We start from the raw sequence: 22,581 nt of genomic DNA on the forward strand, positions 1-22,581 counted from the left end.
CTCTTGGAATAACAGTCGATCACTGCAGAGGTTTGAAATAACTCGATTTATTGATAATGTTTTCATCAGGTGTATAGATATATGCATATAGAACAAGCAGGGGGGGGGGGGCGGGAAATACTTTCTAACTACAAACAATACAAAATCAAAACATTACATATATAGGTGAAAGAAATTCCAGACCACTTGGTTCTGGGGTAACCTTGACGTGAAGTGCACTGCGGCCCACTGAAACGTCTTCACAACCAACCAGGTCCTGTGTATTAGCTTAACAGCCGCGAGGCCGGACTTTGGTTTACCGGGAATCCTGGGTCTCGGAGGATCAAGGTCTAGGAAATGGGATCGCTTGTGTACACTCACAAAATGATACAGGAGGTGAGCCAGAAGTTAGCGTGCAGAGCAGAAGTCAGCGGTAGCAAGGCCTCAGAACCCACCGACACACACTTGGGGGGTGAGACGGTCAATGGGGATAAATCCAGCAAAATGGCGGCTTCTGCACTGATGATCTAGACTGCTTCAGATCAACTGGCGGTCTAGAATCAAACCGTATCCAAGTCCATTCTCTAGGCCAGCTTACGGAGGTTGGCTTTGCGCCATTGGTGGAAGTCCTGTGTGAACGTGAACAAGCAAGTATAGGGGAAAACAAACATTTACAGAGCAGTTTTTTGTTTTTTTACTGCAATCAAACAAAAGCCCAAAAATACATTGAGTACACAGTAAATATGTAGATGATTCATAACTAAGAAACTACAAAAATATACTACATTGATGATGATAAAAACACTTCCCTTTTCATCACTACCGCCACTAAATGTATAAAAACACACCCAAATACGTTGTTTATACACACTATTTCATCTCTGTGTGTAAAGCAGTAAGCAAGTGTTCAACAACCATGACAAGGTTTCAATTTCAGTCATCTGCTTCTCTTTCACGAAAGAAATGCGTTCCTACATATAAAAACAGCAAATGTGAAGGTTGATTACAGGGTCCTTCCTTCCTTCCTTGGTGGCAGAAATGGACAGACATGGAAACTGGTAACAGCAAGACGGAAGGAGAGGTAGTTATGGTGTACCACCAGCCTATCGTGTGCATATGTGTGTGGATACGTTTAGATGTCCCTCTGCCTGTGAACATGCAGAGGGAATGCTGAAGTAAAAAGGGTGAAGGGATGAAGGGATTATATGTTGGATGCTCAGTAACAGAAAGGGGCAGAGGGTTGTGTTCTGCGTCCTGTGGTTAAACACGTCAGCGGCAGCACCAGGAGTCTGTATCGTTCACTACAGTAAGAGCACTTCTGCAACATCTCAAAGAGTTGTTGCTGTTCTTTGGTATAGGCAAGGATTGCAATTGTGTACCGTATGAAATGTCTTTCAAGTACCATTACACACAATCTGCATCCACTTTATCAGCAAAACATATGGCTTTTGACTTTAGAATGCCCCATGGCCCGTTGAGCTTAACCGAGAAAATAAAAACATACAGAACAATGATTAGACTGGTTTCTATTCAATGTCTGAAGGGGGAGATGTCAATACAGTCCATTGAAATCTTTAGCTTCGACAACAAATATCTTATCATCTTCTCTGTAACACACACACACACAACTACATTTAGCTGTGTATACACCCACACACACACACACACACACACACACACACACACACACACACACACACACACACACACACACACACACACAAGCTGTTTGTAGTTGACCGAATGGACCAACAGGAAGGGAATTTGAATACCCGAGCATGGAAGCACATATCATATTTTGTCTCCTGTACTGAAATTGCATTGTGGGAAAATAATGGAAAGTGGACCGGGACCACAAGGTGACACAGTGTCACGCCCCTGGCCGAGTCAGGCTCGCCTCTCTCCTGACGCACTGCAGGCGAGCAGCAGGGGAGCGTTTGTACAGGGGCTGTTCGTCATTGGGACCCATGTCAAGGCACGTTTAACCCCCGCCCCCAACCCTCCCCCTCTGGGGATCCCTACTGGGTGAGGGTGCCACACTCACTCACGCACTCATTCACACACACACACACACACACACACACACACACACACGCTCGCACTCGCACAGGCTTGCACGCTCAACCATTCACTCGCTCAATCATTCACTCGCTCACTCCCCTTCCCCCCAGGGTCCTAGGCCTCCACGGGGGTGTGGCCGTTGCTGTGGTTCTTGTGTCCGTTGGCCTCCGGTTGGCTGAGTGCCTGCGTCTCCTGGCTGGCGGGTCTCTTGTCCCTGGCGGCGCGCTCCTTCTCCAGGCTGCGCCGGTGGTAGAACAGGTAGCCCGGCAGCAGGAAGCCCGCGAAGGAGGAGATCAGCAGGCTCATGTTGATCTGGAGGGTGTCAGGGTTAGGGTCAGAGTACTGGTTTGTACTGACTGTGGTGAACTCACACACGTTTGATATTTGAATGTAGGTTATATACTTATAATATAAATAGTGTTGTTTGCATATACTTGTGTGTGTGTGTGAGTGAGTGAGCGAGTGAGTATTAGTGAGTGAGTGAATGTTAATGTGTGAGCGAGTGACCGAGTGAGTGTGAGCGAGTGAGTGTTAATGTGTGAGTGAGTGAGTGTTCGTGAGTGAAGGTAATGTGTGAGCGATCAAGTGAGCGTGTGTGTGTGTGCGTGCGTGCGTGCATGCGTGCGTGCGTATGATCGAGTGAGTGAACGAGTAAGTGTGAGCGTTACTGAGTGTGTGTGTGTGTGTGTGAGCGTTACTGAGTGTGTGTGTGTGTGTGAGCGTTACTGAGTGTGTGTGTGCGTGTGCGCGTTGCGTCCTCACCCAGTAGGGGTCTCCAGCGAGCGGGCCGACCATGGCGATGAACAGAGGCTGCTGAAGCAGTGCCACCACGGCACTGATCATGGACTGCAGGCCGGTCAGGGTGCCGAAGTGGTTGGATGGGTAGCTGGGGACCGTGAGAGCCCGGTTAGGACCCAGGAGGGCCGTGGCCAGGCAAAACCTCAAAGCAGTGGCAGAATGTATAAACACTGCCACTGTAAGCATTGTACAAACTGTACAGTATAAGTAAGAGGGTTTACAGTATAAAAGGTTTGTGGGCCAGCTTTATGGCTCCACCCCACTAGTGTGCTGACCATGATGGCAGTACGCCTTGTAGCCAGCCAGACCACGAGCCAGACTTCAGCTTCCAACCTATGCTTTACGTCTTTGCCTCTCCCTTTCCACTATCTGCCCTGTCCATGAAGGCACACAAATCCAATAAAGAAGTCTACGTACGTGTCAAAAAAAACAAAAAAACACTTGACAAACTTTTGTATTTCTCGATCTTAAAATGGGGCAATGTCTTAAGCCAACTCAAGCCGAAAGATGGTGATAGTGTGTGTTGGAAGGCTGGCCCCCTGGGGTCTGGCCTGCAGCCGGTACTCACACAGCAGCGTAGAGGCCCCCGCAGCAGGAGTGGATAAAGCCCCGCACCATGGTGTGGAGGACGAACGTCAGGACCTGGGGGAGAGGACCGGCCGATGAGGACCTCATGCATACACTCGCGTGATGGGACGGCGCACTCTCAAACACAAGACTTTCCTTTGTGTGTGCGTGCGTGAATACAAGCTTGTGTGTGTGTGTGTGTCCCTGCGTGTGCGTGCGTTTGTGCTTACGTGTCCGTGCAAATGTGTGTGCGCCCTTGTGTGCAGGTGTGTGCGTGCGTGTCTGCGCCCATGTGTGTGCGTGTGTACGTCTGCGCCCTTGTGTCTGCGCCCTTGTGTGTGTGTGTGTGTGTGTGCGTGTCTGTGTCCTCTACCTGTAGCGGCAGGCTGTCGATGAGGCAGCAGATGCCGAAGGCCAGCAGCAGCAGGTTGGTGAGGAGGAAGGCCCACATGGCGTTGGTCACCTTCTGGATCTTACTGTCTCTCCTGGGGGAGGCCGACTGGGAAGGTCTGGAGGAGGGGTGGAGCACAGCCACGTCACAACCCGATTCACCGCATCGGGTTCAAACCTGCCCTAAGTACGTTTACCGTTTACGTTTACCCGTGAAACAACCCGTAGCGGCTACAGTTGTAGTGCAGGTTAAGCTGCATTGTTTTGAGACGTGTCTGAGAACGGTGGGGGGGGGGGAAAGAACACGTTGTAGGTCGGAGGTTTCTTAATGGAGTAAAGGCTGCGGCCAAAAGTGACAGTGCAGGTTTCATCAGCTGCATTCCGGTGTTAATATCGACGCGTGAACCGTACATTTGTTTTGTTTGCTTTAGCCAGTGTCACTCACTCCATGAGGTCATCACATCGGTCGGATCAAGGGCGATGTGTGCCGACCGCATGTGACCTGATTTGAACTCTACTCTACTTCTGTCGGCTGCATGCTCAGAAAGAGTGAACACTTTCCTTCATACTGATACGTTACACTTTCATTGTGACCTAATCCCGACTCAAGGGAGTCAACATACTTTTCTTTTCTCATGCGCTTTCCTAAATGAACCACGTTATCACTTTGCCTTTCCCTGTTTAACTATTGCTGTCTTTCTTTCTCTTACTTCTTCTCATCGCTCATTGCGGGGCACTTCTCCTCAACGCACTCTTTCATCCTCCAGTCCATGATGCAGCCAATCAGAGGGCAGGTCAGCAGGCAGAGCAGCTGCAGGGTTCCGAAGATGGATGAATAGAAACTCACTGAGGGGAGAAGAAGAAGAAGAAGAAGAAGAAGAAGAAGACAGAAGAAGGGGTCACAATCCTGCTTCGGCCGGGTGCAGTTTTTGGTTTGCCCTGCAGGTGTCTCCCTTGGTCCACTCGTTTGACAGACAGAGGGGAGAATGATTTTGAAACTTTACAACCCATTCATTCTCTGCTTTCTTTTTCAATTTAAGTTGAGAGGTGCAGAGGCAGGTGTAGTCAACTAGAACTAAAGCGGCATGGGTCATTCATTGTGTTCACCTGTGTTTTTGTCAGTCTTTTTTCCGTCTGTATTTGCATTTAGTTTTCTAGCAGTTAGCAGTTTCTCTGTCCTATTCATATTTTATTGAGATCTTCATCATACATGGCAAACAATCTACCCTCGCCCTTGAAACAAAGTCCTAGTTGATGTTCACTCACCATTGTCTGCGGCTAAAATCACCTGTGCGTCCGAAGCTAAAGGATAGAAAAAGCATAAAAGGACAATCAAAAATCACTGATGAGGAACACAGCATTGCACCCAATCACTACAAGCCCTTTGAAACATGCACTGTAGGCCATACAATCCCTGGATTATACCCAGGCTGTATTATTGTGTGAACACAAAGGACAGAATCTGCTCCTCCGGAGTTAACCCAGAGTTTACCCGGCCCCTAGTGTAAAGTCTGGAGGATCAGAGAGTGGGTGTGTTTTATGACGTTTCGTTCACACGACCGGCACAAAACCGTGAGAACAAAGCACTGTGTCTACCACTGCATACATTATGCATCACTTACTGCCTCCTACACGCTCTACTGAGGCGCCACCCCTCGCCTAAAGGGTCTGGAGTATCTCCGATACTGTGTGTGAACACGTCTGACGCGGCTTATCTCCGGCTGGGTGCTAGATGTGTGAAAGGCTTTTCTCAAGTGTAAAAGGCCAGTGGGGGAGGGGGGTCTGGGTGACTCACGGTGGGCTTCTCCCTGCAGGACCATGTACTCCAGCATCTTGTTCATGGCGCCCATGAAGAAGATGATCCTGAGCTGGGACATGCCCATGGTCACCAGACTCCACAGGAAGATGGGTGAGAACACAGACCGACGGAACGGCACGGCCGCTGAGAGAGAGCGAGAGCGAGAGCGAGAGAGAGAGAGCACCTCAAGTTAATTTAAATGCTGTATGTAAATATACAGTGTGTGTGCGTGCCACTTTACATGTGTGTATAACTGCATGTCTGTGCGAATATACGGCGTGCATGTCTGTGTGCTTGTGTATGAATATGTCGATCACGTGTATGTGTGGGCCTGTGTGTATGCAGATGTATGTCTGCGTGTCGGTTATCCGAGTTGTAAACTCACAAACGGTGGCGTCGGGCAGCTTCTCGGTGGAGCGTCGAACGGCTCCGTTCCTGTCGCTCAGCCGCTCTCCTACGGCCATCTGCTCTGGGGAAGACCCTTCCTGTACCTCCAGGATCTTACTGTCACACACACACACACACACACACACACACACACACACACACACACACACACACACACACACACACACACACACACACACACACACAGTCAACGATTCCATTCCTGTCTGTTCCATTGTGTTTTATACAAACATTGTTCCCTAGCCCAGAGGAACTAAATTGACATTGGCCGATTGACAGCGGCCACTGACCTATAGTCCACCTCGTCCGGAGTGGGGAAGCCCTCCTTGGGCCAGTTGATGAAGCAGTTGCCGAACACGAACGCAGCAAGCCCCGCCCATACCCACATGATGACGTTAAAGGAAACGCCCGCGTCATAGATGAGCTGGGGAGATGGGAGAGGGAGAACTTCCTTAATAAACTACGTGACAGTGTTCCTTTGTCCTATTCTATTTGATAGATTAAACATTTATATTCTACATCCTGTTGTGATTATAACGTTGTCAGAGGCTTTCATCCTCTCTGAGCCTATGAAACTTACCATTCTAAATGTAGGTTAAATCACACACACGCACACACACACACACACACTGACCCAGAAGAGATACACACACACACACACAGACACAGACACACGCACACACGGACCGAGAATAGGTACAAGCACAAAGACACACTGACCCAGGAGAGGTACACACTGACCCACATAAATACACACACACACACAAACCCAGGAGAGGTATACCCACTCACAAACACTGACCAAAGAGATGTAAACACACACACACACACACACACCCACACGGTCATGTAGGCGGGGGGGCTGCAGGTACCTTGACTCCGGGGAAGGTAACGGCCGAGGAGGCGTATGAGCCGATCATCAGGGACATGATGGTGGAGCTCAGGCTGCCGAACATGTTGGGGAGCTGGGGAGGGAAGGCACAGCGGAGTGAGGGACACGCACACAGAGACCCACAGAGACCCACTGGGACCCACTGGGACCCACTGGGACCCACTGGGACCCACTGGGACCCACAGGGACCCACTGGGACCCACAGAGACCCACAGAGACCCACAGGGACCCACAGAGACCCACTGGGACCCACAGGGACCCACAGAGACCCACAGGGACCCACAGAGACCCACAGAGACCCACAGAGACCCACTGGGACCCACAGGGACCCACAGAGACCCACAGAGACCCACTGGGACCCACAGGGACCCACAGAGACCCACAGGGACCCACAGAGAGCCACTGGGACCCACAGAGACCCACTGGGACCCACTGGGACCCACAGAGACCCACAGGGACCCACAGAGACCCACAGGGACCCACAGAGACCCACAGGGACCCACAGAGACACACAGAGACCCACTGGGACCCACAGAGACCCACTGGGACCCACAGAGACCATCAGAGACAGAAGAGACAGAGCAGAGCAGGGTCTGCCGTCTGTCTGGGAGTCCGTCGCACGGTGGTGGTTTGAACAAGGTGTAATGAGCGGTGTCGTCCACTAGGGGGTGTGCAGAAGGCCGTACGAGGAGGCTGCCTTGCAGGACTGCCTCCAGGTGAAATGAAAACGACCGACCATCAGACTTGAGGCAGTTCCTTAGTGTGTTTCGAATAATATTATTCTCTACCGACGGGGGGTGACATAATCATACGCTCACACCACACCAAGTCGAGGTGTCCCTAAGCAAGACACCTAGTGTTCTATACTAACTTGTACTTGTTAATATAATATAATAAAGAACAAGACGGGCACGGTAGATTCATTCACCGAGTATCATTGTATTCTTCCTCTTCTCACGCAACGTCACATTACAGTTTCAGTACAACACTTGGTAAGTGCGCATCCGGTGGTGCAGTGGAGTAACAGGAACAGCACATAATAAGACTGAATACACAACACCTTGCATGGTTGATTCTGCCATCTCTAAAAGCATCTGCTGAATGCCCTAAATATAAATGTAAACATGCACTCACACACATCACACAACTACACACACATCATTGTGAACGTGGACATCACAAACTCAGCATGAACCGGTCCCAACCCCAACTACTTTAGACGCATAATCTTCTCACTTTCTTCAAGGCAAGAATATACTTGTGCGTTCCTGCGTGAATGCATGCCTAATGTTCTCGTGAGTTCATCGGTATATCTTGCTTTGAATCTCACCGCTTTGAATTTGCAGACGCAGATGTGCGTCTGCAAATTCCATGAATTCGTTTCCTTCCCCAGCCCCCCATACACCCAGACCTCCCTGCGCGTCGCACAACTTAAACCTCAAAGCCAACACTGGGTTCGCCAGGGGGGGGGGGGGGGGCATGCTGTAATGCAGACAGCATTAAAGGTGAAGAGTTCAGGTCACGGAGTCACGGGGCCCGCGCTGAGCCAGACCCATTGTTCCGCCAGGGTTCCGGGTCTGCCGGGGAACTGCACTGCGCACAACCTCTGCCTCCGGCTCTGCAGTCCGCGGGAACTCTTTATGTCCCGAAGGTCGCCCAGCAGGCCAGAACAAATCATATATGAGGCTGGCCTATTTACAGTAGTAAGGAGCTTAGCCCCGCACCAACAACCGCCGTATTGTGCAGCGCTTTGATGCACGGCTGAAATGGGTCAATCTTGATTAGAGCGAATCACCTGCTTCGGATTTGGAGAAAGGGGGGTCCGTTGCGACTAAGCTGGTGATCGCCGGCACTTTCTTAATTTTTCCTTTCGTTTCTTACTTTCTGTCGTCGCCTTGGCGTAAATCCCCCGACACCCCCCGCTTTCCCACCGCCAACTCATATTTTTTTCCGCTGATGTGTGCATTTTTCCAAGAACCCCCCACCCCGTCCCTCTCACTGAAGACCAGGGAAAACCATGTTAATTATGGACGGGGGAGGGGGGGCTGACCCCTGGACAGAACAGTATAGCGCTGTGTAGAGCAGGGGTGAATGAGGGCACACAGTGTAGAGAGAGAGAGAGCGTGAGCGAGAGACAGACAGACAGACAGACAGACAGACAGAGAGAGACTACACACCTGTGTTCTCGTTTGACTGTGCCACTTTGGAATACATTTATTTGCTGCTCTGTATGTACTGTTTGGTTGCCTATTTGCTCAGGGAGAGAGAGGAGGATGATGATGAAGAGAACGACACTGAAAGAATGCCAAGAGGTGTTTTCTCTGTACATTCCTGAAGCATTTCTCTCTGTATGCGATCCGAAGGTCTGCATGTGTAACACGTAGGTGACTTATGTATTTATGAATATGTCTCATAACATGTTTTTGACATGCATATGTCAGGATAGGTGTGAGGGGGGGAAGGAAGAGAAAAAAGTCCCGCCGCTTGAGGAAAACATTCCTCAAACACTAGCCTTCATTCAGGACTTCTGCGAAAAGTGTTCCACAGGCCCATATTGTTCCCCGGTTCTCCGTGTTGCCTCTGTATTCTCCGGGCCAGCCAAGACGTCAGGAATTCTGGAGAGAGGTCACTCTGAGCATACAGAGAATTCTGTGTATCTCACCTCCCGACGCGAGGGCAAAGCTCTCTCAGCTGTGTGCCGGGCACTGATGTCAACACTCGAGTTCACGGGAGACGGATGTACAGTGAAGGGAACGTATGGGAAATGGAAAAGTCACACACAAAGTCACACAGAGTCATACACAAAGTCACAAACACACACCTGTGGCTAGGGTACCCTGGTTATGGGTGTTTGTAGGGATTGTGTGGTTGTGAGAGGGACCGCAGTGGATTATCTCGTTGCACAGGTTGGCAGAACGGGGGGGGGGGACAGTGACAGTTATACACTCTAGAGTGCTGGGTTGAGATTGCGAGAGCACAACACTTGGACCCACCGATAGACAGGAGAGTCAAGGGCAGCATGGACCACAGAGACAAACACACAGACTGGAGAGAAAAGGAAAGCGTGAATGAAAGAGCGCCGACGGAAAACAAAGAGAAAGGGACGGTTGAAAAAAACAGGCGGATGAAAGATCTGGGGACAGAGAGAGTAGTGAACTGTTATTCTTCGGCAGGGGGCTGGGCAGGGGGAAGGCCAGCTGCAGCAGCCCTAGCTCTGCTCTCGGTGAAGCTCACAGCAGGAAGTACCAGACGCAGCTGCACAGAGCCACTTCCTGCACAGGCCGCGGCCAGAGCCCCTCTTTCTATGAATCCACTCTGAAGTCCCAACCGTCTGGTCACAGGCTCCACACCTCTGTTCTGCGTGCAGAGGGTGTTGCTCATCACAATGCATCATGGGATTATTTCTTTCCCGTACTCTGTGTATTCAGGACTCAGGAGAGTTGTAGTAATGTAAAGTCCAAAATCCACGGTACTATACCTCAACCTAGGCTAACCACTTTGGCAGTTTCAAAGACAACAACGTCTCCCCATAATGACAAATCATTCCATGATTTATTACTAAACAATGACTAAAAAACCCTTACTACTAACATAAATATTATACATCTGCTCCCATAATGGATGCGGTCGTGAAGAGGTACCAACCCTATAGGCCGAGAAAACAGAAAAACAAGGTATACTACCTCATCACTGTGCACATAGGCATTGAAGCTGTATTTTGCAGACCATAAAACTATGAAGAGTCTTCTTCGTGCCACCATTTTATGTGACATAATGGTATTTGTCCTAATAATATGTTAGCTCTGGGCCACTGCAGACCAAACACATTAATACCCCTGCCTCCACCTCTCTCTAACTGCCAATCCCTAGCAAGATAACAACACACCCACCTCCCCACACCAGCCATTTGTATCATACCAACACACACACACACACACACACACACACACACACACACACACACACACACACACACACACACACACACACACACACACACACACACACACACACACACACACACACCGGGCCTCGCCTCAAGACTGGCCCCCAACCACACTGTGGTGGATATTTATATCTTTAACTACCTCTATGTTCTTTGCGTCGTCTGCCTCGGACATAACGCCTTATAAGTACAAACAGGTCACTCAATAGAATGACCTTTAGGTCGTGACCCTAGGTCGAGGTCATGTACAGCGCATTAATTCAGGTATTTCCAGGATTGACGGAATAGAGCTTGGTTGACTTTGAGTCAGAGTCAGTCGACGTGTGTGACGACTGCCGAGGATCTCTTAACAAAGAACAGCTGCCCTACTCTCATTGGCTGCTGCCTTGCAAAGCCCCTGAAGAAGGCAATGGCGTCAAAGGCCAGTAGAGCTCCTACTCCTGGCAAGAATACCTTCAGCCAGGTCTGTTTATTGCTATTCATATTTCTTTATTACTGACACTAGTTCCCCCTTGGGGCCTTTTTGCTTGTCCTGATCAGGGATGTCTGATTAAAAATGTAACACTAATGAACATATAGTGAACATTATTACGCATTATTAATTAATTGTACAAGTGACCTATCCTAGAGTGTCCAGATGTTCACTGTTTCGTCCCCAATGCCTTTGTGCTTGTTCTTATAAGGGCTGTATAATATAATCCTGCAGTAATGAAAAACACATATATATCTTAACGTGACGATAACATTACGAAGCACACCGTGACTCATATCCACATCCTGCCCAGCATAACCAGTCCAGGTTTCAATATTTGTTCCTGATGCCTTTGTGCTTTTCCTTCCCCGCTGTACTATGTCTTATATAAACGTGCAGCAATGGGAACCCATGCATATATCATTACATAATGCTAAGAGGAGGACACTGTGTCTCCTGGCCTCTGCTGATCTTCGGTTGTGCAAACTCACCCTGACGGCAGGGTGCGGCCCCCCGCTGGCCACCGCTGGGCCCCCGCCCGGCGGGACGTCCAACAGGGCATACAAACAACCGTGACCTTCCCCCTCGCTCTACATCTGCCTCACGTTAGACGATGCCGTGTGCGTGTGTGCGCGCGCGTGTGTGTGTGTGTGTGTGTGTGTGTGTGTGTGTGTGTGTGTGTGTGTGTGTGTGTGTGTGTGCGTGCGTGCGTGCGTTTGTGTGTTTGTGCATGAGTAGATGTATTGCTTTTACTTGAAACCATATCTTTGAATTTCAGAGAAAACAAAGATGGTGACCACATTCACGTTGGCCATATTTCCAAGGGACACAAATAATAGCAGTAGTGTGTGTGTGTGTGTGTGTGTGTGTGTGTGTGTGTGTGTGTGTGTGTGTGTGTGTATGTGTGTGTGTGTGTGTGTGTGTGTGTGTGATGTTCTGTGGGAGCACAGGCAAGAGCACAGCCATAGCTCCGGTGAGAGATGAAGAGAGAGAGAGGAGACGTGAACGAGATAGGAGGGCGGATGGAACCATATGGACGGCTGCTGTGGAGTGTTTCGCTGAGAGGGGAATTGGATGGAGCCTTTAAGGGGTGGGGGAGGGGGTGTGAGGGGAGTCGGGGGCTCTGATTGGCTGAGTCGCAGAGCGAGAAAGAGAGTATCGATTTTACACTTATAATTGTATGTAACAGGTGTGCCAGTGTGTGAAGCAGGGAGGAAGAGAGAGAGAGGGAGAGGGAGAGGGAGAGGGAGAGAGAGAGAGAGAGAGAGGGAGAGGGAGAGAGGAGACAGGAGAGAGGAGAGAGGAGAAAGAGCGAGAGGGAGAAAGAGTGAGAGACGAAGATAGTTGCCAGAAGTGCGTTTCACCTCCTAATCAGGGACAGATTCCCACTAACACACACCCACACACACGCGCGCGCGCGCACACACGCACACGCACGCACACGCACACGCACACACACACGGCGCGAGCTCACAACGCAGAGCACTCTTGCGTGCAGCTGGCAGGGCCGATAGTGAAAACAGAGCCGGGGGACTGCGCGGCCACCAGCTGACGCTCGGCACGCTAAACACACGCCCGGCCCGAGAGTACACAAACATAGCTGGAGAGTCACAACACAGAGGCCCTCCGTCAGCTGAGCCCAGGGGCGGGGGGGCCCTGGGACCGGGGTGGGGGGGTAGGAGGGTCCGACGGCTACCAACAACACAGGCTGCTGCTGATGCTGCGCGCAGCGACAACAAACCCAGGGCTCTCTCTCTCTTGATCTTCTGTTATGTAAGCGAGGGGCCTGGCTGGGCTCCATGACACACGGGGCCACTCGTGTTTCCATTGGGCCCCAGAGAGAGACGCCGACGAGTGGCTTTGGGTTCAGCCGGGGCACATGAGACGACCAGAGTGCCGGCCGCGTTTTATTTATAATTCATACTTTTCCATGACGCGCCGGCCGCGGTCACCAGAACTCCCTGGGGACCGGTTCCTGGTTCCTGTTTTGGTGTAAAACGAGCGCCGAGTGATGTCACTTTGATAAAGTAAACACAAGTGACACTTTTTTTGAGCCAATCGCGTGAAACTGGGTTGTTTCAGGTGGGGAACGGCGCCGAGTGGATTCGGTGTCGCTCCCTGTCCCTGTGTGGCGCAGCCCCGTCTAAGCTTTGACCCACCTCTCTCTTATTGGGCGGGGGTTTCTTACCGTCAGGGAGGTGAAGGTGAGGCAGATTCCTCCGAAGCCGTTGAAGGAGAGTGCCAGGAAGATGAGCGCCGAGAGCACTGGAGAGGGGGGAGGGAGGGGGAGAAAGAGTTTGATTGTCTCCATATCAACCGCATAATCAACCGTTCAAATTCCAATTCCCTCTCGGAACGTCGTCTAACCCACTGAACGTGACTGCATGACTCGTCGATTCATGAGAACGGGGAACAATAAGCAGAAACCAGCAGCCACTTGTTTCCTAGTGCCGGTAAGGTCAGCCGTTTCCTTGCCAGATAGGCCGTTAAACCGGAGCGATCAGTAGAACAGTGTACACTGTGCGGGTGTGTCTTCTAGGTGTGCCTCTAGCTGGAGGGGCCCAGACGATGCTTTTCAACGTTGGCTGGCTATCCGCTAACACTCCTGCTAATCCCTAAAGGCGTGAGTTGTGGTGTGCGAGCTCAGAGCTGGAGCGGTTCCCACTCACCTGCCGGGTGGTAGGCGGACACGGACATCATGACGCACGACAGGCCGAAGCAGAAGCTGAACGGGGGAACAAAGAGTAGACTACGTCAGGCACCATCCAGCACATGTGTTCACCTTATTGATAAACATCATTGACCTGTCGTGAGTGGTCATTCAGTGAATGTCATTCATAAATTGTCCAAAATTTACAATCATGACTCATCCTTTGCATAGTTAATATTTGCCCTGTAGACATCACTGGGGATTCAGGGGAGCAATGAGAAGTATATCAATGACATACAGTGTGAAAATGTGGCTCTGACCTCACTTATCATTCCTGTTTTTTTACTTTTATACATAAATCCAACTCTCTCGTGTGTCTTCGGCTGCACAGGGCCAGAGGCAGTGTGAACAAACTGCTCAACTGTCTGCACTTTCTGATAACTTATCTACCCATGTCTTTTGCCTAGACTAGAGTAATACAGGCTGCGTGTGCGAGTGTGCGTGTGTGTGTGTGTGTGTGTGCGTCGGTGTGTGTGCGTGTGCAACCAGGGTCCCTCTCGTCAGAGAGCAGGACCGGGAGTCACTTTCAGGGTAGTCGTGCATGTTTTTTGGCGCCTTATTGCCTGTAACACATTCTCTAACAGTGTAGTCACTGCATTGTTCGTGGGTGTGTCTACACACAACTCATTCATCACTATTAGAATACTACACTGCAAACTTTCTCCAACACACATACACTCTCTCTCACACACACATAGACACTCTCTCTCACACACACACATAGACACTCTCTCTCTCACACACACATAGACACTCTCTCTCAGACAACACACACACACACACACACACACACACACACACACACACACACACACACACACACACACACACACACACACACACACACACACACACACACACACACACACACACACACCGACACACACGTCGTAACACTAATCCAGAGCATTAGCCATGAACTGTAACATACCACAACAACAATAATCCACCACAAAACTATCAGGGATATTTACTCCAGCCGAAAGGGAAAGTTAAATCCGGTCATGCTTATTACTGGTAGGCAGAGACACTTAGCCTTTCACAAGCCCACACACACGCACACAGCCCATGTCTTCTTCCTCCGTGAGGAACCGAAGGAGTGTTTCTCACCTGCCGACCAGCCGGATGGGCCGCGGCCCGTACTTGTCCATCAGGATGCCCAGCGGCAGGGTGGTGGCGCTGAGCAGGAAGGAGCCGATGGTGAAGCCCAGGTTCAGCATCTCCTCCTGGTCCACGCAGCTCAGCCACTTCTCCTTCTCCTGGCTCGAGTCGTTGCCCAGGGAGACCGCCAGAGAATCGTTCTCTGGGGGGGGGGGACAGGAATGAAGAACGAGACATAAGGCCGGAATTTTCACCCACGTGTGTGTGTGTGTGTGTGTGTGTGTGTGTGTGTGTGTGTGTGTGTGTGTGTGTGTGTGTGTGTGTGTGTGTGTGTGTGTGTGGGTGCGCGGGTGTGATGGATAAAGAGGGAGATATAAGGCTAACCTTCCAGAAGGTGCCTATATCGATATTAGGAAGTAAAATAAATCTGATATCGAATCAGAATATAGATACATTGGACGTTAATCATTATATATCATAAATTGTGAGCTAAAGGAACCAATTAACTGTAGGTGGAGGAGCTAACAACCTTCACAAAGAACATGATGTAAAGCGTTCAGGGTTGGGAGTGTTTATGTGGATTTGCTCAGATAAAGCATTTAGAGGTTCACCCGCAACAGGAAAGGATTAATAAAGAGGTAATCACATTAATAAATCAACACCATGATTTAAGTTTTCTTATCGGTGCAGCAAACGTGTACGCCAATACCGATATATCTGTGATAGGCCAACATCGGCTGATAAAAAAAATGGCCAACCGATATATCGGTCTGGCAAATATATTTAAATCACAACATAAGTACCAGAAATGTTAAGTGTGATTATTTGTCTACCTCCTTATCAAAGAACAATTTCGAAACTTCCGACCAATATAAAGGACGATGGATTTCGGCGTCTATGCTTTTTTTTACCTGTGCACAGGTGAGAGTAGAAGCCCTCCCTTTTCAGCATGATGAGCAGCGAGCCCCATCCCAGAAGCACTGCCGAACACAGCAGATTCTCGATCACCGCCGTCACGGCCATCCACCAGCGCCTCCTGTAGGCCTGGAGGAGAGAGGCCCCCATGGCAAGCTCTGGAGGGGAGGGAGGGGTGGGGGGGGAGTGTAAATGAGAACAGGCAATAGGATACAGAGTAATTCAGAGAACACTGACAGACAGTCACCATTGTTGAAACTCGTGATACGAATTGAAGACGGCAAAAGGAAACAAGATGTTGTTTGATTATCATCTGGCTGTTTATATACCTTTTTGTGGGGGGTTTGTAGTAATTTTGTCGATTCCTCATTCTTTATTTATTCGATGAGAGCAGTAAATACTAATCTGGCGAAAAAACTAAAAAAAATATAAGAGAGATTAATAACGTACAAAGAGGAATAAGGTACAGTGGAATAATTAGGGATTAGTGACTTGTGAGGGATCATCACCGTGTGCACTGAGGCGTTCGGACAGCGCTGTTTGGGAGTAATCACGTCCTGCCGAGAGTGAAGGAACTGCCCGGGGGGAGACTTCCGTGATCCCTGCCCTCATTAGCAGCTCTGGTTCTGGTAAATAAGGATTGGTGGGTGCCTGAAACGTGGATTCTCTGCTCTGCACTCGGTTACCTCTGCAGCCCCGGTCGCCCCCCTATGGCATCACCTCCGATCTCCATTCCATCGGACCATCCCTCTGTGGGTCTCAGTTTAGTTTTCGGCCAATAGTTAAAGAGGTATATTCTTTATTTTTCCCTTTTTTTTTATGCAACCTGCATTTAAATATTAGGTTACACCGGTTGCAGACAAGGAGTACATTAGAAACAGAACGATGGAGAATGCGATGTTAAACAGTATCCGTTCTGTTATTAGCTCATATTCACTACTAGGCCTAGGCACGTGACCTAAAGCACACGATGGTGGGGTAGACGAATGAATTAGTTAGTCGGATCAGTAGTAGGTTTCAATGGGGAGAGATCACACTCGCATTTACACATCTAGTGCCGTTGTAAACACACACACAGACACACACAGACACAAGACAGGTGACCGTAAACTTTAACTTGACCATGTAAACAGATACTTGGCCAAGGTCAGTGTGTGTGTGTGTGTGTGTGTGTGTGTGTGTGTGTGTGTGTGTGTGTGTGTGTGTGTGTGTGTGTGTGTGTGTGTGTGTGTGTGTGTGTGTGTGTGTAATGGGGGGGGGGGGGCTAACTATGAGAACATCCTCTTGACTCTTGCAGGCGCGTGCCTGAAGAGGGTCTTAAAAGACCACTTTCTGTCTGTGTGTGTTTGTAAGCTTGTAGCCTGTGTGTGTGTGTGTGTGTGCGAGAGGGCGGGTAATGTGATCAGCCATAGCCCATTGCACTGCTTTTGTGCATGTGAAAAGGGGGTTTCCATTGTGACAGAGGCCCCCCTGTTGACACCCCTATTCAGCGGGCGCGGTCCTATGGGCGCCCTTCGGTGACACAAAGGATGGGAAGCCTCTGCTTACAACGAGTACCAGGCCAATTTATAGCCTATCAATTAAGTTATTCGGATACTGTCAGGGGCACACCGCCTGTGGGACGGCCCGCATTGTATTCACTGACATGTCCATATGGCTTCCTCAGTACGGTGTGTGTTAAGAGTCACCAACACTGCTGTGCGGTCGCCTCTAGAGAAACGTTGAGAATGTTCAGAGGGCTGCAAGGGGATCGACTAAAAGAGAATAATGAGGTGGAACTGCTGCAAGATAAGAACTTGTTGTACCATTCAAACCTTGCTGTAGCGGTAGGCTGCTGGGCGATATGACCAAAATATCATATCCCGATATAGGTCATTCATATCCCGATAACGAACAAATATTTTATATAAAATGACCACATGGAAAGGCCTATTTTGTATTACATTTTGAATTATATACTCTACTTTTATTTAGAACCTTTGTGCAAATTATGCATGCATCAAAATATAAAATATGAATGTATAAAAATAAAAAGATAAATCGAAAACACTTTTTTGGTTGGTTTTCTAAAATATTAAAACCATCATAACAATAATATTTAACAGTAGAACTTTGCATTGTAGCGGCAAACAAAAATGAATACAGGCCTAACATAAATATTGGTATATATATATATATATATATATATACGAAATGTTTGTTTGTGTTGCCTTCATGTGCCGTGTGGAAGAATGTAAAGCTTCGTCCAAATGTTCGTAAAATATTACCGTAAAGAGTGTGATTTGCGACAAGACGATATAAACGATAGAGCATAATATGAAACGATAGACATCTTTATATCGTCACACGATATATATCTTCATATCGCCCAGCCCTAGCGGCAGCGATATAGTGTGTCCCCCTTTTCTGACAAATGCACTCATTGTAAGTCGCATGGGATAAAAGTGTATGCTTAACGCCCTAAATGTTAATGTCAATGTCAATAGACCGTACTTGTTTTGACATAGCACATCCTAAAAGCGTAGTCTGGATCAGGTCTGTACCGGTTTGAAAGTAAAGGTATAAATACAGAGCCAAACGCGGACAGAGGACAACCTCACTGCAGACCCCTGGGGTCTAAGTTAGGAGCGGCAGGCAGAACAACAACACACCTCGTGGTGGACTGGATTTGGCCCAACGCGGGTACTCTGGAAATGTCAGGAGACGCAGTTCACAGAGACACACGAGACAAACCAAGTATAGAACGCACCCTTGGGCTACGTCCAGCCAATGTCCAGGTCAAGGGTACCGGTCAAGCTGTGTGTGTGAGTGTGTGGTGGTAGGCCCTACATTCGATAGCCTACATAGAAACTCAAGCCGAAGTTCAAAAGACCTACATTGTAGGATTATTCTTGTAATTTCCAGTTAAACCGGAATCTATTTTCGGGGAAAGTTAATTTAGAAGAAATTAATAAGGCTTTTCCTTGAGGAAGAGGCCGGTGACCCACCACATGCTTAACAATGTACAAGAAAACATCATGGTCAACATAAAGTACAATGTTACTAACGAGTAGTAACATGAAATAGTCTCCTTATTTATGGTTAGCAGGCGGTTGTCATCCCCTATTAGACCACTGTGAAGTTTACGGCCGTAATGAGAGTGAGTGTTTATGTGTGTGTGTGTGTGTGTGTGTGTGTGTGTGTGTGTGTGTGTGTGTGTGTGTGTGTGTGTGTGTGTGTGTGTGTGTGTGTGTGTGTGTGTGTGTGTGTGTGTGTGTGTGTGTGTGTGTGTTGGTTAGGGGGGCGGGAGGCGGTCGGCTGAATGAGCAGGTGAGCCGTCTGGGAGCCGTCCGGCTCACCAAATAAAGATTTCCGTAAACTCCAGGGATTTGGATGATGCAATGTTGTCTGCTATTAGCGATGGTCAATTATCGGAAACTTGTGGAGGGTATTCTCAGGTCAATTAATGCCCACATAACTGTAACGTTCAATGGGAAATCTGTGAGTTCTTTGCAGGTAAATGTAAATGTATACCTCGATGTTCTCCCCTTTGTTCACTTGTTCCCACGTGGGGGGAGGTTTTTGAGCTTGACCTGTAGTGTTTATCGAGCTTTCTGGGCTCGTTTCTCCCAATGGAGCCTTCGATCCCCGTAGCGTACGAAGACGCCCACCCCCACGCAGCGGGGTCTCACAGTGTGAGTCAGGGGCGCCCAGCAGCTGCCTCTTCTCGGTGATGACCCCCGATAGCCTCTGGTTACCATCACAGTGGGTGATTGGTGTCATGAGGTAGATACGACTATGGACAATAAAACCAAATGTCTTGGTCATTTTTCCGACCTAAAAACGCATCCCGCCGGCTCAGTGTTATGTTACCGAAACCCAAAGCAATTTACTTTAGTACCATGATCCTATCTAAATGTTAGGAAAACTAGTTTTGCAGGGGGGAGGATTGAAGCGCCATGCTGGAAGATATCCATCAGTGAGTCAGTCAGTCACTTCCGCAACATGTGTGTGTATGTTTGTATCCATTTCTGGGCGCTTATAGTAGGCTACTTGGACATGAACCCATCCATTCTCCTGGTAAGTTGAGGTCATAGAACTGCCTAATCATTAATAACGCAGTACCTACTCTTTTCTTTAGGGTTCGACTAGCTCCCAGACTAGCTAGGCTGGGATCAGACTTAAGAGTGAACAATAGTAAAGCCTACACATCTGCCACGTGTTTTAAGACGCCGGTTGATCCCATTGTAACAGTTAAATACTTCAGCTTTTGTAATACCGTATTTACAGCTTGGTTTTCAAGAAACTGTTTAGAGCGAGATACTATTTGATAAAAGTATGTACTTGGCAAGATATGAACAACAGAAAACAGATCATTTTACTTACTTGGGAGTTGGGCGTTCTCTTGAAACAAAAAAAATATGGGAGCCTTTGCTTGGTCACCTAGTGGCCTAGGATAAACGTTTAAAACACAACTTGCGTACAAATAATAAATGTTAAAAAAAAAAAAAAGGGGGAAAAGGAAACGTAAGCAGCGATCACGTTTCGAGACGCGCAGCAAGAGCCCGTCTCAGCTTCCAGCGACTCTTTCTTTTGGAGTAACGATCACTCTACACTTCTTTGGGATTATTTGTGCCCTGTCTACTACTGACTCCCCTCCCTGTTCGGCTGCTAATTCCCTCCCTCTTCTGCTCAACAGCCTCCCGCCGTGGCAGTAGCCTACCTATTCCTACTGGGTTGCTCATATAGCTAGTAAGTCGCGGTTTGGAGTGAATTAAATCATCAAGTATTGTAATGTTCGAAATAAACCATTTATTAGGAAATTGCTGTATTGCTTTGAGTGGAGTAAGAAACTGCGAGGGAGACACGTGCTGCAGAACAAACGTATTAAAAAAACCATACTATGGTCTATTGGGCTACACTTCTGGAATGATACACTAAGTATTGCGGTTGTCATGCCGTGGATCCCTGAGCTGAGGTAGGTTTGGTACAGCAGCAGGTACAGCAGCTGGGAGAGCCTACAGCAAACCCACATCTCTCAGTCATCACCATGACAATCACCCGAAAGAAAATAAACGGAACCATGAGGACAGTAGATGCCACAACCTTTATGTTTCATGAATAGCTCATTTATACTGTGCAACCCTAGACAGGCTATTTGCCTTCTCTACCCCGTTGATAAATAAATCTTTCCCTAACTATAGAGTTCTTGCCATCCAACTTAAAACAGAGTTCAAACCTAGTATTCACCAGTTAATGTTCATCATAGACTATAAGTCTATGACCCCCGACAAACACACATAAACAAGCCCACGATAACAGTAAAATAGATTATATAAGACATGTGATCCCAGCAGGAAGGCGGATTTTGAGTTAAGATTTTTCTTACGAAATCTAAGCCTAAAATAAAAATCTTCAGTAAAAAATATGAGTAGGCTAATTGTCAGAACTTGAGTTCTAACAGCATTCCACATTACCAACATCAACGCATTTCAACGTGGAAGTGGGAAAATCTCTAAATGTGTGCAATAAAAATGCATGCTTTTTTGGCATAGTGTATTGTCTCTGAGGTCTGAAATACAATTATCACTGTCAGAACCTATTGAGAAATACAATTGTACACCTCCAGTTTTTTCAAGCAAACAATGTGCCTTGACTTAAACTTTCCAAAAAACAGACTTATCAGTCATTGTCCTAATTTATGGAGCGGTGAGTTTTTGCAGCATTCCCAAGTTCCAGACTGGCTCATTTCAACGTTAAAATAAGATGAGGTTAACTCTGTGTGTGCTGGTACATCTCAACTCCTCCGTGAATGTAAATACCCCACCCCCTACGCTTCCTGCATCTGAATACACTTTAAATAATTCCAGGCGAACAGGGTGTCAAATCGATTCTCGTGCTTTTAGAGTCTCCTGAACCAGATATCTGTGCCACAGAGCTAGAAGGCGCGCATGGGAACTTCCCATTCATCACATAAGTGGGGATACATGTTGGTAATAAATGGTCTCACCCGTTGAATGATTTGAAATACAAATGAGCAAAAAGCTCGCCTCTTCTTTCTTCGTCATTGTATCTTCATATTGTCATGACGCTTTTTCTACCTAAAGGGTTAACGACTCCGACACCCCCCGAGCAGTCGCGATGCCACTAGGTGGGAGTATTCACGCAAATAAAAATCAATGGGATTTTTTTTTAAAACGTCATATCCTATCATATGTGCAGGGGGGGGCACATAACTTCTTTATAGAGTTACTCAGTTGAGTACCAGGAGATGGTGTTTGATACGCACCCCAGACATAGCTCCACACGTAACATCGGATGTTATGAAACGTACCCAGTTTCACAGAGGTTTTTTGCGTCAACTTTTTTTTTTAAATCGAACTGCAGCAACTCGACCACGGAGCATTTGATTATCTGACAAAAGGAACGTTGCGATCAGCTGATTTTGCGCAGTTCTCCAGTGTGTGTGCGCTGCACAGCGCACATGAGCGCACATTTCATTGCGCTTATCATTCGTTTCGAGCCACGGCACATCTTGGTGCCACTGTTTCGAAAAAAAAAACAT

General features: G+C 48.3%; 1 protein-coding gene across 1 annotated transcript; it reads right to left on the minus strand.

Moving 5' to 3' along the window:
• Positions 1 to 23: 23 nt before the first annotated feature.
• slc43a1a (solute carrier family 43 member 1a) lies at positions 24 to 20,709 on the minus strand. The gene is made up of 15 exons (XM_030368470.1): positions 20,403 to 20,709; positions 16,034 to 16,195; positions 15,132 to 15,324; positions 13,981 to 14,036; positions 13,500 to 13,576; positions 6,874 to 6,966; positions 6,292 to 6,425; positions 5,979 to 6,097; positions 5,591 to 5,737; positions 5,062 to 5,097; positions 4,506 to 4,641; positions 3,779 to 3,914; positions 3,407 to 3,480; positions 2,803 to 2,926; positions 24 to 2,352 (listed from the first exon to the last, which is right to left on the minus strand). The coding sequence occupies exons 2-15, from the start codon at positions 16,185 to 16,187 to the stop codon at positions 2,155 to 2,157; spliced, it is 1,677 nt and encodes a 558-aa protein (XP_030224330.1). The 5' UTR covers positions 16,188 to 16,195; positions 20,403 to 20,709; the 3' UTR covers positions 24 to 2,154.
• Between the last annotated feature and the right edge of the window lie 1,872 nt (positions 20,710 to 22,581).

This window comes from Gadus morhua, chromosome 10 (assembly GCF_902167405.1).
Source record: "Gadus morhua chromosome 10, gadMor3.0, whole genome shotgun sequence".
Classification (NCBI taxonomy): domain Eukaryota; kingdom Metazoa; phylum Chordata; class Actinopteri; order Gadiformes; family Gadidae; genus Gadus; species Gadus morhua.